Source organism: Trichomycterus rosablanca, chromosome 22 (genome assembly GCF_030014385.1).
Source record: "Trichomycterus rosablanca isolate fTriRos1 chromosome 22, fTriRos1.hap1, whole genome shotgun sequence".
NCBI lineage: Eukaryota > Metazoa > Chordata > Actinopteri > Siluriformes > Trichomycteridae > Trichomycterus > Trichomycterus rosablanca.
The window spans coordinates 6,807,890-6,821,150 of NC_086009.1; the positions used below are offsets into that span (position 1 = coordinate 6,807,890).

General features: G+C 42.6%; 1 protein-coding gene across 1 annotated transcript in view; it reads left to right on the plus strand.

The window, feature by feature from the left end:
• abca3b (ATP-binding cassette, sub-family A (ABC1), member 3b) overlaps nt 1–13,261 on the plus strand; it is a 42,840-nt gene that overhangs the window by 15,499 nt on the left and 14,080 nt on the right. The window contains exons 6-16 of the mRNA XM_063018849.1: nt 222–481; nt 1,213–1,329; nt 2,272–2,392; nt 5,021–5,194; nt 5,778–5,959; nt 8,772–8,918; nt 9,019–9,148; nt 9,640–9,794; nt 10,013–10,168; nt 11,941–12,151; nt 12,609–12,759. Coding sequence (XP_062874919.1) covers nt 222–481; nt 1,213–1,329; nt 2,272–2,392; nt 5,021–5,194; nt 5,778–5,959; nt 8,772–8,918; nt 9,019–9,148; nt 9,640–9,794; nt 10,013–10,168; nt 11,941–12,151; nt 12,609–12,759 — 1,804 coding nt within the window. The remainder of the gene's footprint in view (nt 1–221; nt 482–1,212; nt 1,330–2,271; nt 2,393–5,020; nt 5,195–5,777; nt 5,960–8,771; nt 8,919–9,018; nt 9,149–9,639; nt 9,795–10,012; nt 10,169–11,940; nt 12,152–12,608; nt 12,760–13,261) is intronic.

Here is a 13,261-nt window from a genome sequence, read left to right on the forward strand (position 1 = left end):
CGTCTGACGTGTTTTATCTGTCTCTGTAGCTCAGTAACACACCTCGGACAGGACACCAATTCATTGCGGTACCTTGGCCATATTCCCCCATGCCCGACTGGTTGATAGATTTCCCACTGCGCCACCCAATCACCAGCTTTTATAATGTAGATAAAACATTACATAATTAATTTCTGACTTTATTTTCTCATACTAACTATTTACCTGTAATTTGTGAACAGGTTATTACCGTGAAGGTTTCCTGATGGTCCAGCATGCCGTTGACCGGGCCATCATGAGGGCTTACAACCGGACTGCAGCAGCTGCCCTCTTCGCGCAGACACGGGTGGTGCTGTCACGTTTTCCCTACCCAGCCTTCATCTATGATGTCTTCATCCTGGCAATCCAAAACCAGCTGCCCCTTCTACTGGTGCTCAGCTTTACTTACACATCCCTGAACATCGTCCGTGCCGTGGTGCAGGAGAAAGAAAGGAAACTGAAGGTGGGTCTGTAGGGATGGACCTGTTAGTGCTAGTGCTTGGCTGAAAGGGATTTCTTCTTGTGATTTAACGTGATTGGCCTATTATGATTGGAGGCGGGGCAGTATAGCCAAACATTTAACTTTCTACTATATAAATGTTCAGTTATAAAAAATAAATGTATTGATAATACTATTATTATAAAAGTTATATTTATGGTCATTAACCAAAGTTATATGAAATATTTCAAAAAGTATGTGGACACACGTGCAATTATTGAGTTGTTTCAGCCTAATCCTCTGCTAACAGGCACTTATAGTCCATAATAAACCAAAAACAAAACATTTTAACTTTAGGCCAAATATTACTATGCCCTGTGCACACACAAGGTCCTTACATGGGTTGATGAGAGCCCTGACCTCAAACCTATTAAGCATATTTGGGACGAATTCGAATGTCCATGTCTGGCCTGACCAGTACCTGACCTTACAAATTCTTTTTTGACTGTGTGCACAAATTCCCACAGATACTCTAGCATTTTATAGAAAGCCCTCCCTAATAGTGGAGGCTTTTATAGCCCCCAAAGGAAGGAGGGTGGGGCGGGGCAAATCCATATCAATGCTATTGGTTTTAGAATTGGATGTCCAACTTGATCAGGCGTCTACATAGTTGGTGAGCAGAATTATTAAACCGTGAACACTTCTTACCTGGTGATGAGTGTGTGACAGTGTGTTTTTGGATTTGTCTCTTCCAGGAATACATGAGAATGATGGGACTCAGCAACTGGCTCCACTGGTCTGCCTGGTTCCTCATGTTCTTCCTTTTTCTTTCCATCTCCATCTTCTTTGTCACCCTGCTGATTTGTGTCCGGGTGAGTATCCCATTAAAAACGCTTATTCTGCCTTCATTAAAACACTGGGCACACTGGACTCACACGTACTGACTGTTTATAGCCCTTTTTGACCAAAATAACTCTGGATCTTGAACTGGTTCTGTTCAGGCCTCTTAGAACTCTAGTGCCATACAGTGAACCATACAGTTGTACAAGCTAGCAAAGTACATAGATTACCTGCGAGCATTTGTGCTGTTGCTACAGATGTTTGTTTCTATCCAAAAAGCAAGCACGGAACGACTACTGGTGATAATGGGGTTTCTCTGTCCACCTCAGCTATTCTTTGGTTCCAGGTGGGAATAAACGTTCCCCTATTTATTTATTAGGAACCTGTCCTATTAATTTCTGGTAAAAATGCACAGAATGGTTCAAAATTAGGTTTGCGAACCAAGTAGGTCGCAAAAGACTGTTAGAGAAACCAGTCCTCCTGCTTGTTTTTGGGAGGTGGTGAGGAAACAAGAGTACCTGTAAGAAAACCAATGCAGTCACATGAAAATCATGCAGAACTCCTCTCAGCCAGTGAGCGGAGGAGACGAGGTTTGAACCCAGGTTCTCAGGACCCATGCGGAAACATTAACCACTAGGCAGGGGTAACAGACACTCACACATTTGTTAATTCACTAAAAACTTGGGGGAACTTTAGACACCAATCCTACCTTCTGCATGTTGTTTGAGAGGTGGGAGGAAACCCCCTATAGACTAACTAGATGTGAGAATCGAACCCAGGTCCTTAGAACTTGTGCGGAAACATTCACAGTCACATGCACACTCATTTGCTCGCACCTACGAGGGGTTTGAGAAGCCAATCTTACCTTCTGCATGTCTTTTGGGAGGTGGGAGGACACAGCTGGGGTATATTCAATTTGTCATAAAGTCGTTATTAAACAATTTTAAAAATGTAATTGCTTTCTAATTTTTAAGGTGAGTCCAAACGGAGCAGTGTTGACTCATAGCGACCCCACGCTGGTTTTCGTCTTCCTCCTGGTCTTTGCCGTGGCTACCATCAGCTTCAGCTTCATGATCAGCTCCTTTTTCTCCAGAGGTAATGCCTTTTGAATTTGAACTTACATCCTTTTGATTAATGACATTTTGAGGTCAAATGTGCACTTGTAGCGGTGTGTCGAAGCACTCTTTGTTTACTATGACTGAATTGGATCTTATATGGATTATTCATTTGATAGCGTAGAGAGTTACATTATGTCATTTAATGCAAAGGAATATATTTTCTTGTTCCCATATAAATAGGGATAGTTTGACTAATCTAATAGCACTAGGGAAGCACAAAGTAAAAATAACAAGCTGGCTCAGGTGCTTTGTGAAATACACACAAAATAAGCACTAATCAACTGCAGGGCAAAATAGACTCACTTTCTCATACACACGCACACACACACACACAGCTATCAGTAGTAAGGATGGAACCCAGGTCTGTAGGACCAATGGTCATTTACTCATTCATTAATTTCCAGTATTTGCTTCATATTCTTTGGGCTTGTGAGAACTATTCCTGGAATACTGGGTGCAGTGGGAAGTGGGAGCGCATGACGGCAGCGTTTACGCCTTTCTCATGATTCGCCACAAACCACTTTCTGCTGGGCTCATTTTGCTAACAGCCAGACTGCTGCATTTTGAATATGGGCTGTATTTTTGTTTTTGTTTTACAAAATGTCCCATCTTTTCTGGAAGTAGAATAGAGTTTGTAACAAACAAACAATTAGCTTTTTATCTTTCTTATTTTGAGCTGATGATGTTAACCAGTTTCACTTCACCCCTCCGGATATGATCTTCTGTTTTGAAAGTGTTGTTAAGCGAGCTTTCGCCTGTGAGGCTAATTTGCCACTTCAAAGAAGTGCAGCCAGTCCACGTGGAACACTCCAGGCTTTTAAAGTGCACATCAGCTCCTTGCTAACACCCTTGGATAATCGTTTATAGGGCCTGTATGGTTGGTCTTGATCTACTCTTGTGCTTTTAGAACACACAGTTGAGAATATATCATGTTTCTCATAGGAACAAAGAATAGGAAAATGAGGCGGCTGCTCTGTGGTGGCTCATTACTCTTTTGTTTAGATGTATTAAATTGTTGGTAGAACATACTGAGTGCTGTCATGTAATGTTAGTAAGTGAGGTCATACTGATTAGGTAATCAGTCTTTACCACTTCATATTGATTGAAGTCACTTAGTCACTTAAAGAACAAGAGATCAAGGTTTTCCTTCCATTAACACACTAACCAGTTTTAACTGGCCAGTGTTTTAATAGAAGATCCAACATCGAGGCCTCATCTTCTGCTCTGCATTTTCTGGAAGCATCTAGAATCATTATATTTCTCCACTTATTTATTTAGGTTTAAACAGAAACCATCAGCTACCCAAATATACCCTTGGACCCCTAGAACCCTTGCCAATAATACTGAGGACTATGGTGACTTTATGTACACCTTACGACCCCCTTCTGTTTGGATACTAATAGTTTTTGAGTGTAGGTGTTTCAGCCACACCCCTTGCTTACAAGTGTATGGAATTAATTCTGTTAACCAATTCCATGGATGGCATTGATGAGTTTGCTTTGGAGGCACTTTAGTCTCCTACACAGAGCCATGAATTCAACCTCATTTAACATCTTACTGAGAAATTTCAACCCTGATTGTGAGCCAGGCCTTCTCACCCTCAATGCCTGAACTGACAAGTGGAATGGGATGCAACAAGGTGCACATTATAGTCAGGTGTCCAATTACTTTCGGTCATATGACATTACTTCTACTCCTTCTCATCTTCACATCTGACAGCTCTTTTTTTCCCAAAAGGGACTGCAAATAGGTAATTCATACCCTCTCTCCCGTAGTGCTCCCTGTTTTTGCTCAGAATGGCACGTTGTCAGAAACGAGGAGGTTCTGAAAACCCTTTTTGTGCGCAGTCTTGCATATAAATATATAAAAAGCATCTATTTTTTTGCATTCTGTATTTTTTCATGCAGCTGTGGCCAATTTTGCCTTTTATAGCTGATGCAGAGAGGGACGGAGCTTCTCACGATGTAGATTTTATAAAAAGAAACCCACTTTCATCTCTTTTAGGGCATGATTATGTAAGAGCAGATGCATTAACCTTTATCTGAACTACAATCAGAAGTATGTGGACACTCTCATACTTTTGTAACTGTAGAGAATTCTATGTATTCTTTTTTAGCCCATTATTATGCATGTTAATGCATAAGTGTCAGAAGACTGTAGTGACATATTGGTTAAAGGCTCTAGACTTCCAATCAGTAGGTTGTGGCCGGGGTGGGCAATTAAATTTTCCAAGGGGCAACATGAGAAACTGGGATTGTTGTGGAGGGCCAGACCAATAGGCTGATTTTAATTCTGATCAATGGTAATTTTATCTCTTTATAAAATGCAGTACATTGTACAGTTCTAATAAGCTGTTATTGATAAGAATATATATTACAATCGGGCAATGAAAATGAGCCATCCAGGGGGTTGGATGTGGCCCATGGGACTGAGAGAGAGTTTCCAAAATGCAAGCCCTAAAGCATTTGGTTTCCAGTAATAATATTGAAACACAGCAAAGATAAAGCCTCCAGCTGAGTAGGATTTTTGTAGATGAACCTTTAAGGTACTTGTGATAGGAACATGAAATCTGCTTTTTTAATTCCTCCTTCCCTGTCTTCCTCAGCCAACGTCGCAGCAGCGGTCAGCGGCTTCTTGTATTTTTTCAGCTACCTGCCGTACCTCTTCCTGTCGCCGCGCTACGACCTGCTGTCGCACGCCCAGAAAACATCCTCATGTCTCATCTCTAACGTAGCCATGGCTATGGGAGCCCAGCTGATTGGCATGTTTGAAGGCAAAGGTCAGTAAGTGTACAGTTCCATTAGGTACATCTCTCTGGTGTTGTTGTCTCTTTATGTACAGTGTCTTACATAATTATTGGCACCCTTGTAAACAGTATCTAGTCTTTCTTATAACATCTTATAAGGGTGGATAAGAAAGAGCAGGGGATTCTTGGATTCTTTTGCCTCTATTACCATCCTCATTTACAGTTTTAACTTTGGAATTATTGCAAATGTGTGTATTTTATTTATTTATTTCCTGCTTATAACGGTCAACTGGCTTTTCCCTTATTCGAATTGTGTTTTCTCTAGTTTTTCACGTTGAAGAATTTGACCTCTGTGTCACCTCATATATATACCCCAGTGACAGAGGAAGTCATGGAGTACTGCTTGAAAGTTTCTATACACTCTGGCCAACTTAAAAATGAAATAGAAAAATAATAGAATAATTTCTTGATGGGAATACGTTCATTTCATTTTTCATCAGTGTGCCAATAATTTTGGCTACTTCACTGAAATGTCATACCCAGGGTTCCCAACACAGCTTTCCTGTTTGTCAGAATTCCTTCATGCTCTTATTGTGGTGCTGTATTTTTCTCTCAGGGACGGGGATTCAGTGGAGCAACCTGTTTGAACCTGTGACGGTGGATGATGACTTCTCCATGGCTCAGGTTCTCGGCCTTTTGCTGCTGGACGCTCTTCTGTACAGCCTGGTGGCGTGGTACGTTGAAGCCGTGTTCCCTGGCGAGTACGGAGTGCCCCGACCCTGGTACTTTTTCGTGCTGGTAGGTGTTACCATGTCAACAAGTTCCTAATCATAGATTGTTTAAAATACAGATCACCACTGATTTCAAGAGCTTCATGGTCTTGGGGAACCATGATTGAAATTTGTCTCTGGTTAATGTCTGTGTGGAATTTGGTATGTTCTCTCTAAGTATATGTATGGTTTGATCCTCCTTGACATATTACACTAAGGCAACCTGTATAGAAGCAGACCATGACACAATTTGTAAAACATGGGACGTAGGTTTTGGGAATGAGGGTTTGAACCGAGTCTGCAGCCACTGTGTAAGATGTTTAGCATGTTCTCTTAGTGCTAGCAGGGGCTTTCTTTCTCTCCATCTCTCAGAGACTAGTCTAAATTGCCGCTAGAGCAATTGTGTGTGTTTCACAGCCCCAAGCCCACTGTGACCAGGATGTTTTCAGCCCAAGGCCCACTGTGACCCTGACCAGGATGAAGCAGTTACTGAAAATGATTAAAGACATTATATAAAACATATCATTTCATCTTAAAATCTAACAGCCAATTATCAAACTTACATACAAAATAATGTATGTGTTATATAATAAATCAGTTATATAAAGGAATTATGTGCTAACTTTGTAGCAACAGTTTAGGGAAGGCCTTTCTTGGACTTGCATGACTGAAAGCAAGATTTATAAAGACATGAAGAAAATCTTGGTTTAAAGAAACTCCAGTGGTCTGCACAGAGCCCTGACCTTAGCCCCACTTGACATCTCTGGAATGAACTTGACCAATATCAATGACCAGCAATGCAATACAAATGCTCTCTTTACTAAATGGGCACAAATTCCCACAGACATACTTCACATACACGTCTTATGAGTAGCCTTCTCAGAAGAGATAACGTAGATGTCACTCTATACCACTTGTTTTTTAAATAGTATGTCCAACAAGCTCATGGTCAGCTGTCCAAATACTTTTGGCCATATAGTGTATCGATGTTGTAAAAAGAAAAAAAAAAGACATCACCCTCGTTGTTCGGTCAACCAGTTCACAGAATTTAATTAGTATGCTCCGGTAGCGCAGCAGTGTAATGCCCTAGTCAGTAGTGCCACCTGGTCAGATATAATTGGATATGTGTGAAAGAGAAAAGGTCAGATTGGCGGTCACCACCATGTCTGGTCAAGGCGCCAGCACAAGCGACAGAGGAACACAGTGTGTAGTGTTTTAGTGCTTTGGGTGTAAAAAAGCTCTCTGTAAGAAGACAAGACGAGAACGTGCTAGAGAGTTGCTAAAGGCTTGTGCTGGCTAGAACGTTCTGCATATTTTTTCCAAATGTTTATGGACTTTGGTCAAGGATCATGTGCTTGACGATTGAGCATTTTTACTGACACTAGTGTACTTTTACCTAATGGGACAGGAAGGGGAATTTGTTTACATGTTATGTTTAAATTAGTCATTTCTTTCTCTTCCTCTTTCCTCAAACTAGACAGTTTCTTTTTCTTAAACACAACCAAAGTCTTATTACGACCAGTTCTCATCTAGGAACCATATGCGCCTGTTAATAAACGTATTCCCCCAATTTAGCCTGGCCAATCCGCTGCTGGGGTTCCCAATGGCGTCCAAGGAGGGTGTGTATTTGCCTGAGACACAGTCTCTCCAATGTCTGTGCAGTACACCTATTCTTCTTATTCTCCGATACTCTGTTGGATTGCTCGTAAGGTCAGCTTCACGTATGGAGAGCCACGCCCTGATCTCTGCTCTCCTCCACTTTCTGTACAGTCCCTCAAGGCAACCAAGGTTCTTACACAGCATTGATAAACCCACCCCTTATTAGTCTGGTCTTTCCCACCCAGCAGACTGTCTGCTGCAGGCATTAGCCAATTGTGCCTGCTAAAGGGCGCCCAGCCGACCGGTAGCAGAGCCGAGCCAAGCCGTGATTCGAACCCGGGAGCTCAGAATCTCAGTTCTGTTGTGCCCACTCGACACTGGGCTATGAACCTATTCCTTTTAAAGATGTTCTGCCAGCATCTGTTTTAGGTCTTACTTGTATTGTAGTCATATCAGAACACACCAGGGTTCCTACTGCAGTGCACCCTCTTACCCTGTGTCTTGGGGCAGACATGCAATCAAAGCCATTCCTGCTGAACATAATGACCATATGATGTCTATGTCTATATTTTTACCTGCTGTGGGCACTGTGCCAACATACCATGGGTACTGATGCAACCTCACACCATGACCAATGTTGGCTTTTGGACCTTTCGCTGATAACAGTCTGGATGAAACATTGACCCATCTGACAGGAGCACACAGAGTTGCAGGTTGCATTTCCTGACACAGCGGTCTACTGCGTTAAGAGACGACAGTTTTCCGAAGTACCCCTAATCCCATGTGGCTATATTTCTGTTTCTGATGTAGTGTTTCTGATGTAGTGCTGTCTAAGGGCTTGACGGTCCCACACATTCATCACTGGTTTTTAGCTCTTGAATTTCTAATCCTGTTCATAATATTATGTGCGGTAGATAGTGAAGGGATTTGTTTGATGAGTTTTTTGTGGAGGAACACTCATCTGTGAGTCAGACCCTATTGCGCAACATCATTTCTTGACTTATGCACTTTTGAATAGATAGGCACAAATTCCAAGAAGCTTCTTCCAAAATAATTTTAAAACTGAGGTTGTTTTATCATCAGGGTGGTAGAGGCGGGATAAATGCATAAAAAAGCCAAATACTGTAAAATGGCATGTTCAAGTATATGGGACGTGTCCTCATTTATGCTTTTGGTTTAAACCCTAAAGAAGCTATATTTAATCGGTGTTCATATAATATATCTTAATGTACGACTTGCAGCCCTCCTACTGGTGCAACAGTCCTCGAGTTGCCCTGCTGAAAGAAAAGGAGGATGAGGAGGATGCTGAGAAAGCGCAGAAGGGCGAGTTTATCGAAGAGGAGCCGAATGGATTGGTTTCTGGGGTCAAGATCAAGCACCTGGCCAAGGTATGGTGTGAAGTTTTATTATTTGGACAGATGGTGAATTAGAAAAATTCAGTCAAATGCATTATTTTCAGCTTTTGTTTTTACTGTCCCCACCCCACAGGTTTTTAAAGTGGGCAGTAAGACCAAAGAGGCAGTGAAGGATCTTACACTGAACATGTTTGAAGGTCAGATCACTGTGCTGCTTGGACACAACGGAGCCGGCAAGACCACGACACTCTCCATGCTGACAGGTGAGACAGTGTATTGTTGATTAAACCTATACTTGTGGTTAAATTTTTGGATAAATCGGAACGTTGACTGTGACTGCTTTCTTGTCTAACGTGATTGCCTGATTTGAGTTGAATTCCCATAGCCACACTCCAAGAGCTTGCCCAGAATAGTCTGTTATGTAAATGGTCATATCAACTACTGGAACACACATATCATGGTGTGTTCGACGCTCCAGTTTGAGTAGCTACTTGGCAGGAGTGGAGGAGGAACACCAAGGGCATAGCGTGATGCCTGTCTGTGGAAATCCACAGCTAACCGGTGTTAAGAAGCAGGTCGCTTCTTAACACCGAGATTGCGGCTCTCCTCAGCCAGCACATTGGTGATGGAACCAGCAAGGGAATTGGAAATGACTTAAAAAGGGAGAAAAATTGTGACATGCAAAAAATGTATGTATGAGATCATGTCTGACCCACTGTGACCAGCCTGTTTTCATTTGTTTTCTTTTTCCTAGGCTTGTTTCCTCCCAGCAGTGGGCGTGCCTACATTAACGGCTATGATATTTGCCAGGACATGGCACTGATCCGCCGCAGCCTAGGACTGTGCCCACAGCACGATGTGCTTTTCGACAACCTCACGGTCCGGGAGCACCTGCTTTTCTACGCACAGGTAGCCAAATTTAAATGAATTTATACTGTATTTTATTGTTCTGTTGGCAGATGTAGAGTAGAGATGTAGATTGCCGGCTTTGCAATTTTGGGGCGGTCCGGGTCCTTTCTGTGTGGAGTTTGCATGTTCTCCCCGTGTCCGCGTGGGATATAATGACGTTAAAATCCTAATAAATAAACAAACAAACAAACAAACAAACTTCTTCGCTCTGCTTCTAGCTGAAGGGCTACCCACGCGAGAAGATTCCGGACGAGGTGGATCGCATTATACGTATCCTGAACCTAGAGGACAAGAGGAACTCCCGGTCTAAAACTCTCTCCGGTGGAATGAAGCGCAAGCTCTCCATTGGAATCGCTCTCATCGGAGACTCAAAGGTCAGCTGTTTCGGAATTCACAGACCCCCCTGGGAGCAAGTGTCATGCGCTACACTGGTGTTTTTGTCAGTTTAGTGAGATAAGGTGACTGCTAGTCTGCTGATTGTCATTATCAGTGTGTTGATAAGATCTTCGAACTGGTTTGGACAGGTTCACAAGTCACAAAATACGAGTCCACAGCTGCGTCTGGAATCGCATACTTCCATACTCAATAGTACGCGAAATGAGGACGCGAGAGCGGTTAGTATGTCCGAATACATAGTATGAATAAAGAGGTACGCGACAAGTACCCGGATGACCTACTTCTTGGGCAGCCATGTTTGAGTATGCAAGTGATGCACACTTGCGGTCCGCTAATGTATCCCATAATGCAACTGGAGCTGCAAAGGCGTTCGAAACGGAATAAGAAACAAGAAAGATAGCGGAAAACGGAGAGTCCTTTGTTTACAAGTGTAAGTTTTTTTAAAGACGAATAAATAACAAAAAGACGATAAATATCCAAACTTTTGGCGAGTGGGGTTTGTAATGAGTCTGTAACTATGGTGATATTACGTCATCACGTCCTTACGTCATCACTTGACGTTAGTAAGATGGCGGATGTAGTACGTAGCGGTGTTGTGTGCATACTGCACACTTCTGTACTGGAAGTATGTACTTTTTTACCGGCTGAGTAGTGCATACTTCCTCCAATCTAGTACGTACTCTGTAAGTATGCGATTCCGGACGCAGCTCAAGTCAAGTCACAAGTCTTTAGGCTGGAGTCCAAGTCAAGTCACGAGTCAATATAATATACACAAAACGTATATTGGAAATGTAGCGTAGAAATGAACAGATTAGCAACTGTATTTTGCCGTTTTTCTTCGTGCCTTTACTTTCCTAGTCACTGTGCAAATGAATGTAATTTCAGTAACAAGAAGGTACCAGTTAAAAGCTTAAACTGATACGTTTTGTTTACATTGTAAAACAAAAGCACGCGATAAATCACGACACAGCGGCCAAAATTCAAAACACAGCAAAAAATCATAACCACTGCTTACCTTAGCTTATGTTCTTCCAGATGCTATAAAATTTATAACCGTGTGTCCCATTAGGAAAATAATCCGTTATTTTGTAAATGTGCTTATAATTAAAAACCTCCAAACTTTTCCTGGTTGTGAAGTGAAACATGAACTCGTTAGAAAGCCAATCAAGCGTTTCATTAACACATCATCTGAATAAATGCAAATAACAGCATTTCTTACTAAAAATTCAAATCAGAGGGTCTGATTGGTTACGACAGCGTCTTTCAACCATTAGTGCCAATTCTGTAGAAGCGTACCATTCACCCCAGTTGTTCTTGTGAAGTGCACTACGTAGGGTATTCCACCATTTTAAGTGAGATTCCAATCCAAAGGTAACGCAAATGTTCAAATGAAGTGAACTTCAAACTGTGTAGGGAGTAGGGAGCGACGCTTCATTACTACACCGGAAGCTGGCTGTAACATTTACCCATTGCGTGTATTGCGGGTTTGCATAACCAATGTTAACACACGCTGACGCTAGGGACTCTTGTTGTTTTCGAGTCATGAGTCGAGTCTGAGTCATTTGAAACAAGTCCAAGTCGAGTCTGAAGTTGCTGTGTGTGCGAGTTCCTGCTGTAGATTATTTAATACCATCTGGTACTAGTGCTTAGATAATCAGTGGGTGTAGCTTAAACACCTGTACTCATTAATAAGAAGGGCCTGTATATTGTACGATACAGCTGTTAAGTAGTGTCTGTTTTACTTTTGTAGGTGGTGATGCTGGATGAGCCCACTTCAGGCATGGACCCGTCAGCCAGACGAGCCACCTGGGATCTCCTGCAGGGTGAGAAACGGGGCCGCACCATCCTGCTCACCACGCACTTCATGGATGAGGCCGACCTGCTGGGAGATCGTATCGCCATCATGGCCGGAGGAGAGCTCCAGTGCTGTGGCTCGCCCCTCTTTCTCAAGAACAAATATGGTAGGCTTTCATGTTTTGGACATGTTTAGTTCCCATCTATATTTCAATCTTTGTTTGTATGGTCAATGCCTGCTCTTGCAGATGCTTCCTATACCTGTAAATTTGCTGGGCACTTCTTTTCACCAGACAGTGACAGAGCTTTAATACTGTATTCCTCCACTGCTTGTGCTTGTGCCTTGACCAGACAGTAGGAGTTGGCCTTTTGGTTTCTCAGATATGACCAATTGCGTCTGTAAGGTTTCCGTAGGGTTCCCGGCACCTCTGAGACACAAGCCCAAGGCTTGGTTATGTTATCCAATGGCATCAGGCAGCTGTTTTTCCCAAGTGTAGTAACAATATGGTTAAAGTGATGTTGACCTTATGATTACTATTAATATTAGTCTAAAATAGTATGACAATCATTTCAAATGTGCTGACTGTAAGGCTTGTACTATAAATGCTTATTTGTCTGTCTCAGGTGCTGGCTACCACATGGTGATAGTAAAGGACTCGTTGTGTAACGTATCGGAGATCAGCCGCCTTGTCCACATGTATGTTCCCAATGCCACCCTAGAGAGCAGTGCAGGAGCTGAACTCTCCTACATCCTGCCTAAAGAAAGCACCAATCGGTAAGGCTCGGATTGTACCTACTGTTGACCACTCCACTGTTTGTAGAACTTTTTGGCAGGTTGGTGTACAAATCAGTTCCAGAAAAGTTGGGACAATGAGAAAGTTCAGGTAAAAACAGACCTCAGGCGCATGCACAGTCTTAGCGGACCCTTTCTTTTACGCTGTGCTTTGGTGTATTCGCACATGAGACTTTCAACTTTCTGCACAGGCACCTCTATCCTTACCAGGGTCCATGCACAGCATTTGAAGACCCCACCCACTTAATGCGGTTATTTCCCCACCCAGCAGACACGGTGGCCAATTTTATCTGCTGCAGGCACTGCCAATTGTGCCCGCTAGATGGCGGCCAGAGGTGTGCTCATGGTGGTTTTTAAGGTGGTTTTGATTCAATGGATGAAAGGCAGGAACTATCCAAGAGAGGTTGCCAGTCCATCACAGTGCAATTTTAGTAGCTCCACTTGACCTGATTGCTTGTCTTTGGTCTTGACTTGGGTGGCACTG